Here is a 23035-nt window from a genome sequence, read left to right as displayed (position 1 = left end):
CAGTTCTGTGGGATGTACACCTAGGAGAACAATTGCCAAGTCTTGTGGTAATTCTGTTTAATTTTAGGAGGAACATCTATTTTCCAAACTGCCCCATTTTATATTCCCACTTATAGAATGAAAGAGCTTCAGTTTCTGTACATCCTTATTGTTTTTTGAGTGAAGTCTCATTTTGTTTCCCAGGCTGGCTTTGAACTACTGGGTTCAAGTAATTCTCCTATCTCAGCACCACAAAACAAACAAACAAATAAAATTATACAAGTTTTCTTATAAGGTTCTTATAGTTTTAAGTTCTTACATTTAAGCCTTTGATACATTTTTTTTAAAGAGAGAGAGAATTTTTTAATATTTATTATTTTTTTAGTTTTCGGCGGACCAACATCTTTGTTTGTATGTGGTGCTGAGGATCGAACCCGGGCTGCACACATGTCAGGTGAGCACGCTACCACTTGAGCCACATCCCCAGCCCTTTGAGTTAATACTCATGTATGGCGTTGGGTAGGGGTCCAACTTTTTTTGCATGTCTAATTGTCCAATCACCAGTTGTTGAAAAGCTAACCTTTTTCCATTCTAGTCCCTCTTAGAGAGTAGAACTAGGAACAATATATACATCCATCTTTCTCTATATATTTTTCCTTTGGGAAAGAGTTCATATTAACACTTTCAATTTCAATTCAACACCATGGGGTTCATTATATCCTTCCTATTGATGTCTCTGACACTGGAAAACTCAGCTCCCATTTTCTTCAACATATATGCTTAATCAATTTACCTACTTGCTTAATGTAATATATTATTGTTGTCTCCCTCCTTACCCTGGCACAAGATAATTTTCAATTCCCTGCCCCTCTCTCACAAGGTTGGGAACTCTAAGGTCTTCATGTAGTAATCCCAGCCACCAGGTACTATGCTACTCCATGTACCACCCCTTATCCCACATACAATATCCTACACATTGCAACTCAGATTATCAAATTAGAAAAAGAATTTCAAATTGCTATAACTCTATCAATGTAAATAGTTTATAAGGTAACACATGTGAGGATGACTATTCAGTTTTTTGCATAAATTTAAAAGATATTTTTTGTACTTGTAGATGGACACAATATCTTTATTTTAAGTATTTATTTATATGTGGTGCTGAGGATTGAACCCAGTGACTCATGCATGCAAGGCAAGACCTCTACCTCTGAGCCCCAGCCCCAGCCCTTTTCTGTAAAATTTTAATCTAAACTATTTCCTTTCTGTGTTTCTTACCTCTGAGGTAATAGAGTTTAGATTAAAATTCATGACTTCAGATGTAGATGTTTTAAGTTTGATGTGCCATTAAGACAGCCAACTGAAAATATCTAATAGGCAGGTGGAAATGGAGGTATGGTGGAGATATGGATTTATCTTTCAATGCATATAGGTAAGCAATGATAGAGAAGCCTATGAATCAATTTGAGAAAGAGAAAAAAAAAGAATAGAATATTAGAAACCAAATGAGTTAAAGAGGAATGAGCTACTGTGTTGAGAGATTCATCAAGGACAGGAAAACTATCTTTTTTTTTTTTTGAGGGGGTACCAGGGATTGAACCCAGGGGTGCTTAACCAGTAAGCCATATCCCCAGCTCCGCCGCACGACCAGCACGCTGGCTTCATACAAGAGGTTTGAAGCATAGAAGTTAACTAGTGAGATCAAAATAAACACACAGACTCAATTTACCTTTTTCTTTGACCAGGTCTGAGATGGCCCTCCCTCTGGCTCCTGCCTTGAGCCACCTGGTGGGGCAGCGAGGCTTACTCAGGACTAGCAGGATAGAGAGAGCGAGCACGCCAGGGAGTGGCCTTTTATTGGGGAACAAGAAATTCAGGGGAAAATTCCATCCAATGAAGGTTGAGGGGGACAGCATTCCAAGGTCAGGGTCAGTGATTGGTCTCAGGATCAATGGTCAGTCACACCCCCACACGGACAGGCCCTCGCACCTAGAGAGGGTGGGGATTAGTTCGACACAGTTTAGCCAGAACGCCTCACACCCAATCAGGGAGGTACCCAATCACGTGTGAGAATGGCTTCCCACACCCAGCCCTTTTTATTTTTTCATTTTGAGATAGGGCCTTGCTAAGTTGCTGAGGCTGCCTCAGCCTCCAGAGTCACTGGGATTTCCGGTGTGTACTGCCACACCCAGCAGGAAAAGTATCTATTGGCTTTCACTCTGTGGAAATCATTGATAATTTTGGTAGGAGAGTGATTTCAATGGCATGATGTGGGTAGAGGTCAGAAAGCAGTAAGTTGCATGTTTAGAAGAAAACAGAGGAGAGAACAAGTATGTTATTCCCATCAGAGTCTTGGCTATGAATGAAAATGTAGACTCTAGGGTCCAGAAGAGGCTACAGGGTTGTACTGAAATTTAATATTCTGATAAAGGTAAGCCAGATTGGTGCCACTGGGAAAGTGATACCTTTCATTCATATTGCACAGAAAAGAAAAGGAAAGGGACTTATGTTTAAGGTTGGCATGAAAAAAATTCTCAGATCATTTTATTCTCCTCAGATTTTCTCTTTGTCACCCTTTTCTTAGTTCATAAATGGTATCATACTTCCTAGTTCTTTATTTAAAATTCACGTTTTTAATTTTGTAATAATAATAGACTTACAGGAAGTTGCAAAAAATAGTACAGAGAGTCCCATGTACCCTTTACTCATTTTCCTCCAATGCTAAGGTCTTAATTGTAGTACAACTTCAAAATCAAAATAGTAACAATAGTATAATATTGCTAAATAGACTACAGAATTTATTAAGTTTTACCAGATTTTACATGCATTAATATCTGTATAAGTCTATGTATTTTAGCACAGGTATAGATTTATGTACTCAATACCATAATCGAGATACAAAACTATTCCATCAGCACACAGGAACTCCTTGTGCTATCCTTGTATAATCATACATATGCCACACCCCAATTAGTCCCTGGCAACCATTAATCTATTCATTCTATAATTTTGTTATTTCAAAAATGTTATATGAACACTATTGTACAGTATGTGAACTTTCAAGATTCTTTTTTTTTTTTTTGTCATTCACCACACATAATACCCCTGAGGTCCATTTATGTTATTGTTAATTTCATTACAGAGCAGTATTCCATGATATGGACAATTTGTTTAACCATTTACCCATTGCAGGACATCGGAGTTGTTTTCAGTTTGGGGATATTATTAATACAGTTGCTATGAAAATTATTGTATGAGCTTTTGTGCCAACATAGGTTTTCATTTCTCTGGGATAAATATCCAGGAAGGCAATTGCTGGTTTGTATGTTAATATATGTTTAACTTCAAAAGAAATTTCCAATCTCTTTTCCAGAGTGGCTGTACCATTTTATATTCCTATCATGAATATATGAGAAGTATAGTTTGTATCCTCAAAACCATTTTCTCTTTAACCATTCTAAAAAGTGTGTAAGTCATATATCATTGTGGTTATAATTTACATTCACTGATGACTTATGAAGTTCAACATCTTTTCATATGATTACTTGCCATCCATATACCCTCTTTGATGAATGTTTATTCATATCTTTTGCTCATTTTCTAATTGGACTGTTTTTTTACTGTTGAGTTTTGAGCGCAATACTCCAAATTGATCAGATATTCTATGGTTTGCAAATAATTTCTCTCAATCTGTAGCTTGTATTTTATTCTTCTTAAAAAATTTCTTACAGAATCAAACTTTTTAATTTTGATGAGGCTTAATATAGAAACGTCTTCTCTTATGTATTGTGCTTTTGAAGTGAAGTTGAAGAACTTTTCTCCTGAAGATTGTTCTCCTGTTTTTTTTTTTTTACAAATGTTGTAGCTTTATATATTATATTTAAGTCCATGATACATTTTGAGGTAACTTTTATATAGAATTTTTAGTGAGGTTTAGGTTGAGGTTCTTTTTAAAAAAATGTGTATTCAATTGCTTCAGCTTGATTTCTTCATTGAATTGTCTTTGTTATGTTTTTCAGATTCATTTGGCATATTCAAATATTCATATGGGTCTATTTCTAGGTTCTCTTCTGTTCCATTGTTTTATGTGTTTATCCCTCTGGCAACACTTTAACATCTTGATTACTGTAGCTTTCAGTCACGTAATGTGAGTCCTCCAACTTTTTCTTCATCAAAATTGATTTAGCTTAATTAATTTTATACTGGATATTTTCTTCTGTCCTAAAAGAAAGAAAAAGAATAGAGAAGAAATGGGCAGTTGAAACTTACATAAGTATGCTAAGAACAGTTAGGCAGTTCATGCAGATTTCTGGGTTCTACACCCTGAGACAGAGTTTGATCTCCAATTGTTTTTGATACAATTGGTTCTAGATTCTTTTAAAACAATAATATAGGGAGAAACAAGAAAAGAAAAACCAAAACTCAAAAGCAACCTTTATCACTGTTGTTGGGATTGAGGCTCTCTGTTTTCTTTGTTTTCAACCTCTTCCAATTCCCACTTTATTTAAACTCTTAAAAAGCGCTCTACCACTGACCTACAACCCCAGCCCTCCCCCAAACTATTTTCTGAAAATGCATTATCATTTGTGTCTATACATGATACAAATAATATAATCAAACTTTTAAAAGTATGATTCTTATTAAATTATAAATCCTAAATGTTTCTGGAAAAATACTTAGCAGAAATTTGTAGATAGATAGGTTCTTCTCAATAGTACTTTGCTTCAGAGTCAAATATGCTAGAACTCATCTATTTAAGAAGGACGGCTATATAGGTTCAACCTTTGGTAAGTGTATCAGAATATATATTGTAGAGATCAAGAAAGAAGACATGAAGCTGGGTGCAGTGGCGCATGCCTGTAATCCCAGTGGCTCAGGAGTATGAGGCACGAGGATTGCGAATTCAAAGCCAGCTTCAGGAACTTAGGCCCTAAGAAACTCAGTGAGACCCTGTGTCTAAATATAAAAAAAGGTTGGTGATGTGGTTCAGTGATTAAATGCCCCTGGGTTCAATCCTTGGTACAAAAAAAAAAAAAAAAAAAAAGGAGGAGGAAGACATCAGACATATGTTTCTTAATAAGGGCAAAGAATAGAGGTGAGATATTGACGAGTTACCTATACTTCCTCCCACCAATCCTAGTATACTATTTACTTGTCCAACATAAGCATTATAACTACAAAATAGAAACATAAAATACTCTTATTCCTTTAGCTGATTGCGTTTAGTGTGTAGGTATATGTGAAAATCAAAACTTTCAAGTTTAAAAAGGAGATAAAATAATCATTTAAAATTCATTCCCCAGATATTTTGCTCCAAGATATCCCTTGCCAATGACCTCCCACAGCCTTTTAAAAAATAACTTTCAGAGGAGGGTATTAGGTCGGTGGCTGCGACTTGGTGGCGACTTAGTGGCAACTTAGAAGAAAGCAGCCCGCACTGGAAAAGAACATCAATCAGATGCCGGCGGAAATGCCTGTCAATCAGCCAGATCTCCTGACTAACGCCTGTCAATCAACAGGACCCCCCGGCCAATCCTGGAGTTCAGCCAACTCCCCTGACCAACTCCAAGGGGGCAAGGGACCCTAGAAACACCTTTTCCTGTCCCAAGCCCTTCCCTTCCTGCTGTAAGCCCCATAAAAGTCCAGTCTGGTCGAGCTTCTACGCGGTTTCTCCTCAAACCCTTCACCTGTCCCCTCTGTGGGTCTGATCGAGTTCCACCTGGGAGTGATATCTCAATAAAGCCTCCCCAATCTGATCTGACAGAGGGAATGGGGAAACGCTGGTGAATGAAATCTACTAAATTATACCATGTCTATATACAAATATACTGCAATGAATCCTTATATATAAAATCATATTGCACTAATTAAAATACTAATACTAATACTAAGAATAATGGAAAAGAGATCAGTAATGTAGAGCAAGCAGGTCAGGGGGAGGGAGGAGGGGAGAAAAGGGAAGGAACATTGACCAAATTATGTTATGTGCATGTATAAATATGACATAATTAATCCTATTATGTATAATTATAAAGCACCAATTAAAAATATAACCAATTAAATCATCTAGCATAAGCCTTTTTTTTCTTTTTTTGGTACCAAGGATTAAACGCAAGGGCATTGGCCACTGAGCCACATCCCCAGCCCTATTTTATATTTTATTTAGATATAGGGTACAGGGTCTCACTGAGTTGCTTAGCACCACACTAAGATGCTGAGGCTGGCTTTGAACTTGTGATTGTCTCAAGTCTCCAGAGCTTCTGGGATTACCACTTTGTGCCACTGCTCCCAGCTTGCATATGCCCTTTTTAGGCTAGTTATAAGTAGGAAGGTTTCCTAAGCTCTAGTGAAATTTTTAGGATGGCATCTTATGTTTACTGCATGAATAAAACTTATCTATTGGGGTATAAAAAATGCTATTCCATTGTCTGCTTGCAAGTGAGGTGTGTGCATTTGGGGATGATGTTCAGTACAAAGTTAAAAAGAAAATGCTTTTTTACCCCATTTGTCTCCTCCTTTATTCTAGGGAGTAAAGTTCTTGCATAAGTTCTTCTTTTTCTTGTTGTAACTCCTGCAAATGCTGTTGGTTTTGCTCCAATCTATCCTCCAACCACTGTAGGAGAGGCCCGCTGACTGCTGACATCTGACTGCACAGATTCTTGGTAAACACTTTAATAGGAAAAACACAGATTAAGTGGGTAGGGTGTGGCGGGAGGAGGTAGGCACTGGGACTGTGCCTTTGGGGTATATATTTTGTATTTGGCAAGTGGAGTCTCTTTCTCTGTTGCTGATCAGCATGTGAGCTACCTTCCTCCAACACATTCTTCCAACATGATATTCTGCTTCACCTTGAGCCCCGAGGAATGGTACCAACTCTCTATGGACTGAGACCTCTGAAACCATGAGCCCTCAAATAAACGTTTCCTCCTCTATAATTGTCTTTGTCAGGTCTCTTGGTCACAGCAATAAAAAAGGCTGACTAAAACATAAATCTTACCTGAACCATTATGGATCTTGGTTACTGAGTCCAGATGTGTAAGGCTAAAGGGATAAAATAGCTACAGTTAGTAGCAAAGAAGCACCAAAGGAAAACAAAATGGTTTTGAACAAAATGAAAACTGTGGGAGTCCAACCTCCCACATGACTGAGTTAACTCCCCTGCTGGACGATGTGGCATCAGACACCCAAGCTGCTAGACTGCCCCACTCTTCTAGGGTTCGAGTGACTTGTGTCTTCCTGCCCAGGCTTCTCTTCCTTACAGCCCCATGGGTGAAGTTACACTCACCTGTTCCTTTGTAATATAACCCCTTGCCCTGTTTAGGATAGAATCTTCTATGGAAGTGCCTTGTGTGTGTCTCCTCCTCTTACTGTGCCCTTGGGTGTGGCCTACCCAGGTGTCTGTCAACCTGCTGACAGTGGCCATCATGAAGATAGACTCAGCCCCTGAAACCTGACCCCTTGCCTCATTTGAATAGCTTCTCCTCAATAAAAGGGGCCAGCGAGTGCTCTTGCTCTCTCTATTTCTGTGGACCCTTAAGGTCAGAGGAGCCATCACAGCGACCCCAAAGGAACAGGTATTTGTGTCTCTTGTTTTCCTGGAGTGAGCCCTGAGCCTTTTAGTTGCGAACAGAAACCTGGCAATAAACAACCCAGGCCTTTGCATGATATTCAAGTTCCCATTATTATTATTTTTTAAATTTGAGATGGGGCCTTCTGAAGTTGCTGAGGCTGGCCTTGAACTCACAATCCTCCTGCCTCAGTCTCCCAAGCAGCTGGGATTACAGGTGTGTACCAACATGCCGGGCTCCCATTGTTATTATTAATTTTTAAATGATTTGGGGGATGTGATTTTATTTAAGTCACTGCTTCTCACTCACTGAAGCCTTGATATAATACATGTTCATTGCATAAGACCCAATGCTTGCCAACAGAGATACTAAGATGTTGTAGTTTATCTTGTTTTCATAACCAAAAAGAAAAATATCCTACCCCTTGTATGATCCAAAGAAGATTGTTATCCTACAGTATAAGAAACATGGTTAGGGACTGTTATAAAGCTTTCTCAGAGAGAGATGAAAGACAAGGGAATCATGTGAGTTGAGATGCTACAGATAAAAAGACTAGGCCTCAAGAAGTAGAAAAGAGGGACAAAGAGAAGCTCTACCTGTGAATCCTCCTATATGCATCCTGTTCCTCCTGACAAAGGATCTTGGGCAGCTCCACTGCTGATTCAAGGCATACTTTTCCAATGGTGACATGGGGTACAATATGGATTGGAATTTCAATTCTTTCATACCTGCAAGGCAACCAGTTCAGGTCAGTTTTTAATCCTTAGATATAATCAGAAGTTCTGTATAGTTTTTAAATTGACTCTAGGATATGGCATACTTCAAAGATTGACTCCATCAGATTCATAAACGGTCACTTGTTCTCAGTGTTCACTAGCAGCCCTCATTTCCCACTATCTCCTGGGGGAAAAGGTAAGAAATACACATATACTTGCATTTTCATGCTACAGTGGAAGAACCAGGTATATATGTTACTAAGACCAACCAATTCACCTCTACACACTTCTCATATTAAATACACCTAAACTCTTGGGCTCAGCAGAGAATCCAGGTTGAGGACACTTGCTATAAAGAGGCCCATTGGTACATGGTGATAAAGCAGAATAAGATCTAATTCCCTGTTCTCTTTCCCACACAAGAACATGTGTCTACGTCCCATAGCACAACCTAAATGGAGCACAAATATTGAGGGATTACAACCTTCCCTCCCCTCCCCATAACCATGTAGTCAGGAAAAAATTCATGAAAGAACATGCCATATCTGCTATATGCTTTTTGTTTTAGCACCAGGGATTGAACTTAGGGGTGCTTTACCACTGAGCCACATCCACAGTCCTTTCCATTTTTTATTTTGAGACAGGGTCTTGCTAAGTTTCTTAGGGCCTTGCTAAGTTGCTGAGGCTGGCTTTCAACTTGTGATCCTCCTGCCTCAGCCACCAGAGATGCTGGAATTATAGGTATGTGCCAGGTGCTTTGAAGAAGGCTCTTTGGAATACTACAGAGTGACTATCATTGCTGATGGTTCCAACAATATTGAAGAAGTCAGTCTACAGGTATTCATTTGAGTTTGTCAAGAGCATGAACAGAAATGATTCCAGTAGTCTACTGGCTTTGGATATACATCATCTTAATAAATTGCTAGAGGAAGCTTCTGCAGCTTCTGTTAGTTTACTTGATACTATAATATGAGAACCAAGGAAGGTAGAGATCTGCTTCTGTTAATGAACTAGATTTTGGACCAAATAAAAGAGCATTTGTTATATAAATCATTGGAAAAACTACTGATTCAATCAGGTCAATAAATGGGAAAGCAAGAAAATCCAGAGATATGAACTTCAGAGTTTAAGACAATTTTCCTGGAAAGGTACTTTCTGATTCCAGAGGAGGAAATTTATTTATTTACTTTTTAATATTTTATTTTTCAGTTACAGTTGGGCACAATACCTTCATTTATTTATTTTTATGTGGTACTGAGGATTGAACCCAGGGCCTTGCACATGCTAGGCAAGCGCTCTACCACTGAGCCACAACCCCAACTTCCAGAGGACGAAATTTAAAGGATAAAAAGTTCAAGAGAGTTTTTATAACGCAAGAGTGCTGTGGATACAATGGCAATTTTAAATGAATCATGATCACAAGATGGACCTGAGTAGAGACCAGTAGTGATACTTCTCTCTGTCTTGCATCTGACTTATCTCGGGGCATAGACAGCTTTGCTTGGATAAGCAGAAACCAGTGTGGATTTTAACAATCATGCGTGTGTATGTGACAGACTGCAATCTGCAGAAGCCCTAAACACAGAATTAACTCTCCTTCCTGTCCATTTTGACCAACAGGACTTGCTAAGAATGTGGAATCCTAGGATGTTGGGATTTGTGTTAAAAAGCAGATAAATCTTCATTATTTCATGTTTTTTAGCTCTAAAATTCCTGTTAGGAGGTGGAAAATGGATAATCATAGGGCAGAACTTACTCTGTGCTTGTATTCCAGGAAACCAAAGTAAACCAAAAAATAACTAATGTAGCAACACAGTTCCGATATAGACAATCTCTGATTGGATGGAAGTAATAAGCTTCCTATCTGAGCTGCATGATATAAGAAAGGGCACACCTCTCCAGGAAATAGTATTTAGTCTAATATCTAGTTTACTTAATAATTAAGGATATTTATGTACCAAACATCAGAGCTCCTAAATATAAAGAAGCAAAGTTTGACAGAATTGATGGTAGAATTAGCAATATAATAATAGCAAGAGATTCAATACCTAAATTTCAAAAATGGATAACACAATAAGAAGGTAAATAAGAAAGTAGAGGACTTTGACAACACTATATACCAACTGAGCCTAATGGACTATACAGAACAAGCCAATGAACAACAAAAGGATACATAGTCTTCTCAAGTGTACATGGAACTCTCTTTGGGATAGACCACATGTGAGACCACAAAGCAAGTCTTAATAAATTTTAACACTGAAATTATAGAAATTATCTTTTCTAATCACAGTCTAAGGAAATGAGGAATGAAGAGCTAGAGGAAACTAGAAAATCCACAGAAGTGTAAATTAAACAGAATCAAACACATTGCTTTTAACCAATATGTTAAAAGAAAAATCATATGATGAAACCATGAATCAAATGAAAACCTAAAAAGGCAACATAGTAAGCCTCATGTGATGAAGAAAAAGCAGTGCTAAGAGCAAATCACAATATTACTTTTATAACTGTGAACATGTATATTAAAAAAGAAATCTCAAATCAATAATCTAACTTTACACCTCAAGCAAGTAGACACAGAAGAACAAAATAAACCTAAAGCAAGCAGAAAGAAATAGTAAAGATTAGAGATTAAAGGAATAGAGAATAGAAAATCAATAGAAATATCCCTGATTGAGTTAGATGCAAAAAAATCCTTAATAAAATATCAGCAAATCATATTTAATAACACTAAGAAATTGTATAAAAAATAGAAATCATCTGATGCTAAAAATTTTGCTTAATGACCAAATTGGTTTTATTCCAGGGATGCAAGTATGGTCTAACATACTCAAATCAATAAATATAATTAGTCACATAAATAGAATTAAGGACAAAAATCACTTAGGCATCTAAACATATTCAGAGAAAATCTCTGACAAAATTCAGCACTCATTTACAATAAAAACATTAGAGAAACTAGGGATGGAAGGAACTTATTTCAACATTACAAAGGCTATATACAAAAAACCTCAAAGCTAACCTCATATAGTGCTAGAAATTATAGTCAGAGGAATTAGGCAAGAAAAGGAAATATAAGGGATAAAAACAGAAAAGGAAGAAGTCAAGTGATCACTGTTTACAGATGATATGATCCTATACCTAGAAGATCCAAGAAGCTCCACCAAAACACTGCTAGAGCTAATAAACAAATTCAGCAAAGTAGCAGGTTACTAAATCAACATACAAAAATCAATAGTTTTCCTATATATCAACAATCAATCTCCTGAGAAAGAAATCAGGAAAATCATCCCACTCACAATAGCCTCAAAAGAAACAACAACAACACAACAACAAACCCTAGGACTAAATCTAACCAAGGAGGTGAAAGACCTCTACAATGAAAACTATAGAACACTGAAGAAAGAAATTGAAGAAGACCTCAGAAGATGAAAAGACCTCCCATGTTCATGGACAGGCAGAATTAATATTGTTAGAATGGCCGTACTACCAAAAGCAATATACAGATTCAACACAAAGCCTATCCAAGGAACAATGACATTCTTCAGATAACTAGGAAAAAAGTCTCCTAAAATTCATTTGGAAGAATAAAAGACCCAGAATAGCCAAAGCAATACTGAGCTAAGACAGCCATGCTGGAGGCATCACAATAACTGACCTTAAGTGATACTAGAGAGCTATAGTAAGAACACTGCATGGTACTGCCATACAAACAGATACATAGACCAGTGGTACAGAACAGAAGACACAGAGACAAACCCACACAGAAACCGTCATCTGATCCTTGACAAAGGTGCCAAGAACATACACTGGAGAAAAGACAGCCTTTTAACAAATGGTGCTGGGAAAACTGGTTAGCCATATGTTGAAGAATGAGACTAGACACTTACCTCTCACCCTGCATAAAAAAATCAACTCAAAATGGATCACAGACCTAGGAATTAGACCACAAACTATGCAACTCCTTGAAGAAAATGTAGCGTCCACAGTCCCATATAGGTACAGGCAACAACTTTCACTGACAAAATAATGTCAAGAGTTAGTAAATGGGATGGCATCAAATTTAAAAACTTCTGCATGACAAAGAAAAAATCTATGGGAGAAAGTCTCTGCTAGTTACTCTTTGGATAGAGGATTAATATTCAGAATACATAAGACATTAAAAAACAAAACAAAAACAAATAATCCAATTAACAAATGATCAAATGAACTAAACAGACACTTAAAAGGGCCAACAGGGGGACCCAACATGGCGGCCGGCGAGGAAGCAGCACTTTCAGTATCTCTACATTAACGGGATCAGAAAGACCCATTAATACACCCAGATTCTACCAACTGAGGAACTTCTAGCAAAATTCCGCTGAAAGGAGACCTGCCGGGAATTAGTAAGTTTATCCCAGTTTGTCCCAGACAAGTGAATCTTGGCCACGCGGTGCAGAGGTACAGTCCCGCAGCCAGCCGCCGCCAAACGGCTGCCAGCACCGCCTGCCCGGTTCTGCAAACGGCCCCCGGCGGCCGGACCCGGCAGGGTGAGAAGGGTCCCCGCCCGCACGTCAAACAGCCCCCCGCCCGCCCAGCTCAGGAGGCGACGTGAAGGGAATCTAACCAAGCCTTTATGAAATAGCGAACTGGGCTGCGTACGGGGGTTGCTGAAGTGCTGAGCCTGGTGCTCAGAGCAGAGGCTTTAATCGAGACTTTGCGCAGCTTGTTAGAGCTCCTTACACCATTAGTCTGTAGTGGACCACCTGGCCAAGCAGCAGAAAAAACAAAGAGATTGAAAAAGAGACGCTTGGCTCCCGGACACTTTCCTGCTCAGAGCCAGAGCCGCGGGCGCTCTGCACCCATCTGCTTCCTCTTTCACTTCGCTCCCTGCAGAGAAGCTGAATGGGTAATCAGCAGTGGATCCTAAGTACCTGAGGCAAAGAAAGCTCAGTACACCTCGCCCTTTTTTTTTTTTTTTTGAATATTGTCTATATAGGGAGAGTTAGTGGACTGAAATTGTTGGCTGGGCTGGGGTTTCAGGGCCGAAAATCCACTCCGCGGGTGCCGCCATTTGCTTTCGGCATGCTGTCTTGATGGCCCTGTCTACATTGTCCAGCAGCCGCATCTAGAGGTTGAAACTGGGCTGCGTGCTGAGCCCTGTCCTCCGAAGGCTGGACTACGGCCTCAAGCGCCTCGGTCGCCTGGTCCCTGCTGCACCTTGGGGCAGAGCCTGGTCTGGGGTCGTTCGGCATCCCCCTGTGAGGGGACCCGTGCTCCGGAGAAGGGGGTTGGAGAGCCGCGGCGGCAGCCGCTTGGGCCCCGGGAGCTAGGCACCGGGCCGAGGAGCAGCAGAGGCCGCGGCGGCGCTGCTAAGGTCGCGGACAAACGTGGCGCCCAAGAGCGCAGCCCAGAGGTGGAGGCGAAGGCAGCAGAGTTTCAGTTCTAGAAAACAGGAGTGGAAACAGAAGCAGCAGTTTGTATAACCCCAAGATCTTGCTTATGCCAGGAAACTGTAAGGGTAACATGAATATCATTGAGGAGGTCTAATACGGCAGCAGGCGTGGAGAGATCAAGTCTCTGATCTCTTCAACAGCGCGGGCATAGGGAGCTGTAAATTATCTAAAGCCTATTTGCTCAGGATCACTAGGCAATGCTGAGCTGACGTGGAGCTAGGGCGTACACTTTGGGCCCCTCAGAAAACACACACTGAGCACGTATCTGCTGCATTTAAGCCCCGGATCGCCTGCTTCTCGTGACTCAGCACTAACGACCCCGCTGAAATAACTAGTCGGCCCACCTGATCTCACAGAGGTAAAAAAAAAAAAAAAAAAAACAGAGCACCATAGCCAGACCCAGGGAATCAGGAGTGACGTGAGACTAGTGACACAGAACTCCCGGCTATCGCTCCCACCAGGGCTGACAACAGAGGTCCCTCGCACCAGCTACCAGGGGAGTTGCTACCCGAGGGCAAACAAATTCGCTGGGGGTCCTCAGCCCCAAGCCCTACAAACTTAGGGTCCGAGGGAGGCAAACAGAAAGGGTGTGCTTAGGCATCCATGAAAACAGGGCTCCCAGGAGCAGCAGACCCGGTGTGTAGCCAGTAATGTGGTAAGCGTCACAGGCAAGTGGGGCCTGGATTGAGGAACCACAAGAGAAGGACCTAGGCATTCAGGACTGGAGACCCGCACAGTCTGGGAAGAAGAGCTGAGGCACAGTCACTGGCTCCCACCTATCAAGAGGAGAAGCCTGGCCCAGTGGGCATAGCTCTACCTACTGGAAGAGAAGTTAATCGAGCTCTATGACTGCATTTATTATTATTATTATTACTTTTAATGATTATTATTAGTATTTTTTTTATTCTCACTTTTTGCAGTTGACGTTGTGGTTGTTCTTTAACTTTCTTATTAATGGTTTCATTTTTTTAATTCTTTTTATTCTATTATCATTACTATTATTTTTTAAACTTCAATTTCCATTTTTTATTACCAGTATAATTTTTTTCGTTTGTTTTAAATTTTTATTTTTTCGTTTTTTCTCTCTTTCTTCTCACTTTTTTTCTTTTGTCTTTTCATTTCTTTTCAACTTTCTTATTCCCCCTCTCTTGAACTCCACCTTCCTACACTCACTCTCTTTAGTGACTTCTTCCCATCCCTTCTAATACCTCTCCTCCCAAGCATCAAATAAACTTATAAGAGTAAACAGTAACTCAACAGTCAAACAGAACAAGAAGTATCATGAGCATAAAAAAGCAAGGAAGAAAAGGAGTACAAACAATGAAAGACAGCCTAAATATTCAGGAGGACCTGGAGTCAACAGAAAAATGGCAATATAAAGAACTCAAGGAACACCTTAGACAGATGGAAAGGAACCTTAAAGATCACATTGAAAACGAATTACAAAAACAGATAAAAGAAGAAGTTAAGCATCTTTATCAGGAGATAGAGATTATAAAAAAAAATCAAACAATAATTCTAGAAATGAAGGAAACGATAAACCAAATTAAAAACTCAATCGAGAGTATCACTAACAGAGTGGAGCAAGTAGAAGCCAGAACGTCAGATAAAGAAGACAAAATATATCATCTTGAAAAGAGTCTAGCCAACTCAGATAGGCTGGTAAAAAATCACGAGAAAAACATCCAAGAGATTTGGGATAACTTAAAAAAACCAAACTTACGAGTCATCGGGATAGAGGAAGGCATAGAGATTCATACCAAGGGGATGAGTAACTTGCTGAAGGAAATAATTACAGAAAACTTTCCAGAAATAAAAAAGGAAACAGATATACAAATTGTAGATGCATACAGGACACCGAGCACACAAAATCACAGTAGACCAACGCCAAGACACATTGTTATGAAGCTATCCAATATACAGAACAAAGAGAAAATATTAAAAGCTACAAGAGAAAAGAGGCAGATTACATTTAGGGGTAAGCCAATAAGGTTGACAATGGAGTTTTCATCACAGACGCTGAAAGCAAGAAGATCCTGGAACAACGTATTTCAAACACTGAAAGACAATGGATGCCAACCAAGAATTCTGTATCCAGCAAAATTAAGCTTCAGATACGACAACGAAATAAAAATCTTTCATGATAAACAAAAGCTAAAAGAATTTGTAGCCAGAAAACCAGCATTGCAAAGCGTCTTGAGCAAAACTCTACACGAGGAAGAAATGGAAAACAATAACCAAAACCATCAACGGGAAGTGCCTCGGTAAAGACAGAGGATGAGGGGAAAGCTAATCATGGAGAAACAAAATAAATTAGGGGAAAAAAAAAGAGAAAAATAATCAAACATGGCAGGAAGTACAAACCATATATCAATAGTAACTCTAAACGTTAATAGCTTAAACTCTCCAATAAAGCGACATAGGCTGGTAACATGGATTAAAAAAACAAATCCAACAATATGCTGCCTCCAGGAGACACATCTGATTGGAAAAGACATACACAGGCTGAAGGTGAAAGGATGGGAAAAAATATACCATGCACATGGTCCTCGTAAGCAAGCAGGGGTGGCCATCCTCATATCGAATGAAATCGACTTCAAGACTAAGTTAATCAAAAGGGATAAGGAAGGACATTATATACTGTTAAAAGGAACCATTCACCAACAAGACATAACAATTATCAATATTTATGCACCAAATAATGGTGCTGTGACATTCATAAAACAAATTCTCCTCAAGTTCAAGAATCAAATAGACCACAACACAATAATTATGGGTGACTTCAACACACCTCTCTCACCATTGGACAGATCCTCCAAATAAAAGTTGAATAAAGAAACTATAGAACTCAATATCACAATCAATAACTTAGACTTAACTGACATATATAGAATATATCAACCATCATCAAATGGATATACTTTTTTCTCAGCAGCACATGGATCCTTCTCAAAAATAGACCATATATTATGCCATAGGGCAACCCTCAGTAAATATAAAGGGGTGGAGATAATACCACGCATTTTATCTGATCATAATGGAATGAAACTGGAAATCAATGATAAAAGAAGGAAGGAAAAATCCTACATCACATGGACAATGAACAATACGTTACTGAATGATCAATGGGTTACAGAAGACATAAAGGAGGAAATCAAAAAATTCTTAGAGATAAATGAAAATACAGACACAACATATCGGAATCTATGGGACACAATGAAAGCAGTTTTAAGAGGGAAATTCATCGCCTGGAGGTCATTCCTCAAAAAAAGGAAAAACCAACAAATAAATGAGCTCACACTTCATCTCAAAGCCCTAGAAAAGGAAGAGCAAAACAATAGCAAATGTAGCAGAAGGCAAGAACTAATTAAAATCAGAGCAGAAATCAATGAAATTGAAACAAAAGAAACTATTGAAAAAATCAACAAAACAAAAAGTTGGTTCTTTGAAAAAATAAATAAGATTGACAGACCCCTAGCCATACTAACGAAGAGAAGAAGAGAGAGAACTCAAAATACTAACATACGGGATGAAAAAGGCAATATTACAACAGACGCTTCAGAAATACAGAAAACAATTAGAAATTATTTTGAAAACCTATATTCCAATAAAATAGAAGAAAGTGAAGACATTGATAAATTCCTTAAGTCATATGATTTGCCCAGACTGAGTCAGGAGGAAACTCACAACTTAAACAGACCAATATCAATAGATGAAATAGAAGAAGCAATTAAAAAACTTCCAACAAAGAAAAGCCCGGGACCGGATGGGTATACAGCGGAGTTCTACAAAACCTTTAAAGAAGAATTAATACCAATACTTTTCAAGTTATTTCAGGAAGTAGAAAAAGAGGGAGCTCTTCCAAATTCATTCTATGAGGCCAACATCACCCTGATTCCGAAACCAGACAAAGACACCTCAAAGAAAGAAAACTACAGACCAATATCTCTAATGAACCTAGATGCAAAAATCCTCAATAAAATTCTGGCGAATCGGATACAAAGGCATATCAAAAAAATTGTGCACCATGATCAAGTAGGATTCATCCCTGGGATGCAAGGATGGTTCAATATACGGAAATCAATAAATGTTATTCACCACATCAATAGGCTTAAAAATAAGAACCATATGATCATCTCGATAGATGCGGAAAAAGCATTCAACAAAGTACAGCATCCCTTTATGTTCAAAACTCTCGAAAAACTAGGGATAACAGGAACATACCTCAACATTGTAAAAGCAATCTATGCCAAGCCTCAGGCTAGCATCATTCTGAATGGAGAAAAATTGAAGGCATTCCCTCTAAAATCTGGAACAAGACAGGGATGCCCCCTATCACCACATCTATTCAATATAGTTCTCGAAACACTGGCCAGAGCAATTAGACAGATGAAAGAAATTAAAGGCATAAAAATAGGAAAAGAAGAACTTAAATTATCACTATTTGCGGATGACATGATTCTATACCTAGAAGACCCAAAAGGGTCTACAAAAAAACTACTAGAACTAATAAATGCATTCAGCAAAGTGGCAGGATATAAAATCAACACACATAAATCAAAGGCATTTCTGTATATCAGCGACAAAACTTCTGAAACGGAAATGAGGAAAAACACTCCATTCACAATATCCTCAAAAAAAATAAAATACTTGGGAATCAACCTAACAAAAGAGGTGAAAGACCTATACAATGAAAACTACAGAACCCTAAAGAAAGAAATAGAAGATCTTAGAAGATGGAAAAATATACCCTGTTCATGGATAGGCAGAACTAACATCATCAAAATGGCGATATTACCAAAAGTTCTCTATAGGTTCAATGCAATGCCAATCAAAATCCCAATGGCATTTCTTGTAGAAATAGATAAAGCAATAATGAAATTCATATGGAAAAATAAAAGACCCAGAATAGCAAAAACAATTCTAAGCAGGAAGTGTGAATCAGGTGGTATAGCGATACTAGATTTCAAACTATATTACAGAGCAATAGTAATAAAAACAGCATGGTACTGGTACCAGAACAGGCGGGTGGACCAATGGTACAGAATAGAGGACACAGAGACTAATCCACAAAGCTACAACTATCTTATATTTGATAAAGGAGCTAAAAACATGCAATGGAGAAAGGATAGCATCTTCAACAAATGGTGTTGGGAAAACTGGAAATCAATATGCAACATAATGAAACTGAATCCCCTCCTCTCGCCACGCACAAAAGTCAACTCAAAGTGGATAAGTGGATAAAGGAGCTAGATATCAAATCAGAGACTCTCCGTCTGATAGAAGAAAAAGTTGGCTCCGATCTACAGATTGTGGGGACGGGCTCAAAATTCCTTAATAGGACACCCATAGCACAAGAGTTAATAACACGAATCAACAAATGGGACTTTCTTAAACTGAAAAGTTTTTTCTCAGCAAGAGAAAAAATAAGAGAGGTAAATAGGGAGCCTACATCCTGGGAACAAATTTTTACTCCTCACACTTCAGATAGAGCCCTAATATCCAGAGTATACAAAGAAATCAAAAAATTAGACAATAAGAAAACAAACAACCCAATCAACAAATGGGCCAAGGACATGAACAAATACTTCTCAGAGGAGGACATACAATCAATCAACAAGTACATGAAAAAATGCTCACCATCGCTAGCAGTCAGAGAAATGCAAATCAAAACCACCCTAAGATACCACCTCACCCCAGTAAGATTGGCAGCTATGATGAAGTCAAACAACAACAAGTGCTGGCGAGGATGTGGGGAAAAGGGTACTCTTGTACACTGCTGGTGGGACTGCAAACGGGTGCGGCCAATTTGGAAAGCAGTATGGAGATTCCTGGGAAAGCTGGGAATGGAACCACCATTTGACCCAGCTATTGCCCTTCTCGGACTATTTCCTGAAGACCTTAAAAGAGCACACTACAGGGATACTGCCACATCGATGTTCATAGCAGCACAATTCACAATTGCTAGACTGTGGAATCAACCCAGAGGCCCTTCAATAGATGAATGGATAAAAAAAATGTGGCATTTATACACCATGGAGTATTACGCAGCACTAATAAATGACAAAATCATGGAATTTGCAGGGAAATGGATGGCACTAGAGCAGATTATGCTTAGTGAAGCTAGCCAATCCCTAAAAAACAAATACCAAATGTCTTCTTTGATATAATGAGAGCAACTAAGAACAAAACAGGGAGGATGAGCAGGAAGAAAAGATTAGCATTAAACAGCGACATGAGGCGGGAGGGAAAGGGAGAAAAAAAAAGGGAAATCACATGGAAATGGAGGGAGACCCTCATAGTTATACAAAATAACATATAAGAGTTTACGAGGGGAAGGGGATAACAAACATGGAGGGAAATGAATTACAGTAGATGGGGTAGAGAGAAGATGGGAGGGGAGGGGAGGGGGGATAGTAGAGGATAGGAAAGGTAGCAGAATACAACAATCACTAATATGGCAGTATGTAAAAATGTGATGTGTAACCGATGTGATTCTGCAATCTGTATTTGGGGTAAAAATGGGAGTTCATAACCCAATTGATTCTAATCTATGAAATATGATTTGTCATGAGCTTTGTAATGTTGTGAACATCCAATAAAAAAAAAAGGGCCAACAAATATATATAAACATGTTTAACATCATTAACAATTGGGGAAGTGCAAATCAAAACTATATGGAGATCTCATCTTATTTCAGTTAGAAAGGCAGCCATCAAGAATACAAACAATAATAAATGCCAAAGAGGATGTAGAGAAAAGGAACACTTTTACACTGGTGATGAGATTGTACATTAGTATAAGTACTATGGAAATCACTGTGGAGGTTCTTCAAAAGAATAAGAAAAAAACCACCATAGGACCCAGCTACACAACTCCTTGGCATTTATCCTAAAGAATTAAAGTCATCTTACTATAGGGATACATGCATGCTCATGTTTATAGCATCACAATTCACAATAGCCAAACTATGGAACCAGCCTAGGTGTTCATCAACAGATGAATGGATAAAGAAAATGTAGTATGTATACACAGTGAATTTTATTCAGCCATAATGAAGAATGAAATTATGTCATTTGCAGGAAAATGGATGGAACCTGAGAGCATCATGTTAGGTGAAATAAGCAAAACTCAGATAATCAAGGGTCATACTTTTCTCTCACCTGTGGGAGCCAAAGAGGTAAAAGGAAAAGAATGGAAAATTTTTCTGGGAATAGAAATAACTAGTAAATGTAGAAGGAATGACAGAATCAGAATACTATCATTTGACAACCACTTTAGTAATGAATAATTTAAGAAAGATCATCACTTAATGCTAAAATTCCTCCCAAGAATCTTAAAGAAAAAATACTACAAATAGAGATAAAGAAGGTTACTGTATAATAATCAAGTGATCAATTCAATAAGGAGATAAAACAATTGTAAATGTATATGCTCTTAATGCCAGAGCACCCAATTTTATAAAACAAATACTATTGTAACTAAAGGGTGTTGACAGCCACAGCCAAAGGGGCCCCAGCAAACTTCCAGCTGCCAGCAAACTTCCAGCTGCCGGCTGATGATTGGCTCACAGTGGCCTCAGCAACATCTAGCTGATTGGCTCCTCTGCGGTGATGTTCATGGGGCTGTTTCCCTGCCCTTCAGACTGCCAGCTGGTGATTGGCTCACAGCGGCTCCAGCAACATCTAGCTGATTGGCTCCTCTGCGGTGATGCTCATTGGGCTGTTTCCCTGCCCTTCAGACTGCCAGCTGATGATTGGCTCACAGCGGCCCCAGCAACATCTAGCTGATTGGCTCCTCCACAGAGCTGCTCATTGGGGGACTTCTTTGGCTCCGCCCACACAACCCAGCCAATCAGCCTCAAGAGCAGGAGGATTGTGGGAGGTGGTGAGGTTTGTGTGTGGGTGAGAGGCTTGTGGGAAGCCGGTGGTGGCAGTTGGGCTCTGAGGGTTTTTTCCTGAGGAGCTGTTTTGTTTGGCGTGTGTAGTTCTAAAAATAAAGTTCTTTTCTTTTGACAAGTGGCTCCTGAATTGTGCCCAGCCAGACTGCGGCATTTGGTGGCTCGCGCAGGGAGTGACTGAGGGTAAGTAAACTGCTCGCCCCTGAGGGCAGGGCGAGAGGATGGGTAGCCATTCTAAGTTTCCTCTTTTGTTTTGCTTCATTTTTGTTTTAACTTGCCTGTCCCTGGAGATGAGTGAGACGGAAGAAAAACCGCTCACATCTGAGGAAAAACTATTTGCGTCTGAGGAACAGATAGGGAGGAAGGACGGATACACATTTCAGGAGGATAGAAAGGTTGATATAATGATTCTGTGTTGTTCCATTTTTATTGCATTCTGTCTCGGTTTTGTTTGGCGTCATCTTGTTGGGTTGTATTATAGTAGAAATATGGGATCAGAAATTAGTAAAAAACAAACCGAAAGACTGTTAAGTAAATTGTTAGAGGAAGGAGGCATCCCAGTAAAATCAAGAGCAGTCAGGGCATACGTTGATACAATACAAAAATGTAGCCCATGGCTTTTTAAGGAGGATTTGTTAAATATCTCACAATGGAACCATCATGGTTAAGATTTAAAAAGAATAGAAAAGAACAACCCAGGGACTCTGCCAGTTGGCACATTGCCATTGTGGACACTCGTATCTGGTTTGCTTAGTCCAAAGCCTTCAATTCAGACAAAGGTAGAGGAAGGAGAAGACATATTGATTCAAGTAAAAGAGAAGGTCTCTCAAGTTAGTCAGAAAGAGGAAAAGATTCAAGTAAAAGAGAAGGTCTTTCGAGCTAGTGAGACAGAGGAAGGAAGTTTAGAGCAGAAAAAGCCATCAGGGGAAAAGTTACAACAGGAGACTGCTAATAACACCTTTCTATCAGAGAGCGTAAGTGTCCAACCAACAGCACCACCTCTACAGGAGACTGCTACTAACAGCATTCTATCACCAGAGGGCATAAGTGTCCAATCAACAGCACCACCTCCATATGCTAGGAGGCTCCCAACCCCCGCAGTTGATAGTTGGGATCCTGAGACAGGATCTCAAATATGCCCTGTATTTGAGGTAGGAGGGCACCAAATTTACCAGGGTTTAAATTTCAAAACAGTGAAGGAGCTAAAAGAGGCTGTAACAACCTATGGTCCTCAAGCACCCTTCACTGTAAGCTTGGTCGAATCCATTACCAACTTAAACATGACGCCAGCAGATTGGGCTAATATTTGTAAAGCTGTGCTAAATGGAGGACAATACCTGTTATGGAAGGTTGCCAATGAGGAATTTTGCAAGGAGACGGCTAGGCGAAATGCAGCAGCTGGTTATTCTCAGAGAAATCTAGATATGTTGTTAGGAA

At 39.2% G+C, this 23035-nt stretch overlaps 1 protein-coding gene across 4 annotated transcripts in view; it reads right to left on the bottom strand.

Annotated features, from left to right (window-relative positions):
* Positions 1–2592: 2592 nt before the first annotated feature.
* Positions 2593–23035, bottom strand: part of BRCC3 (BRCA1/BRCA2-containing complex subunit 3) — a 55198-nt gene continuing 34755 nt past the window's right edge. The window contains exons 9-12 of one of the 4 annotated variants that reach the window (XM_081278417.1): positions 8144–8275; positions 6977–7020; positions 6480–6648; positions 2593–4200 (exon numbers count right to left, since the gene is read on the bottom strand). In XM_081278417.1, coding sequence (XP_081134543.1) covers positions 6497–6648; positions 6977–7020; positions 8144–8275 — 328 coding nt within the window. In that variant the 3' untranslated portion in view covers positions 2593–4200; positions 6480–6496. The remainder of the gene's footprint in view (positions 4201–6479; positions 6649–6976; positions 7021–8143; positions 8276–23035) is intronic. The other 3 variants (XM_081278419.1, XM_081278418.1, XM_081278420.1) reach the window with 3 other exon arrangements.

The sequence above is a fragment of the Spermophilus citellus genome (genome assembly GCF_964194105.1).
Source record: "Spermophilus citellus genome assembly, chromosome: X".
Lineage (NCBI taxonomy): Eukaryota > Metazoa > Chordata > Mammalia > Rodentia > Sciuridae > Spermophilus > Spermophilus citellus.
This window is presented reverse-complemented; position numbering and strand designations above follow the sequence as displayed.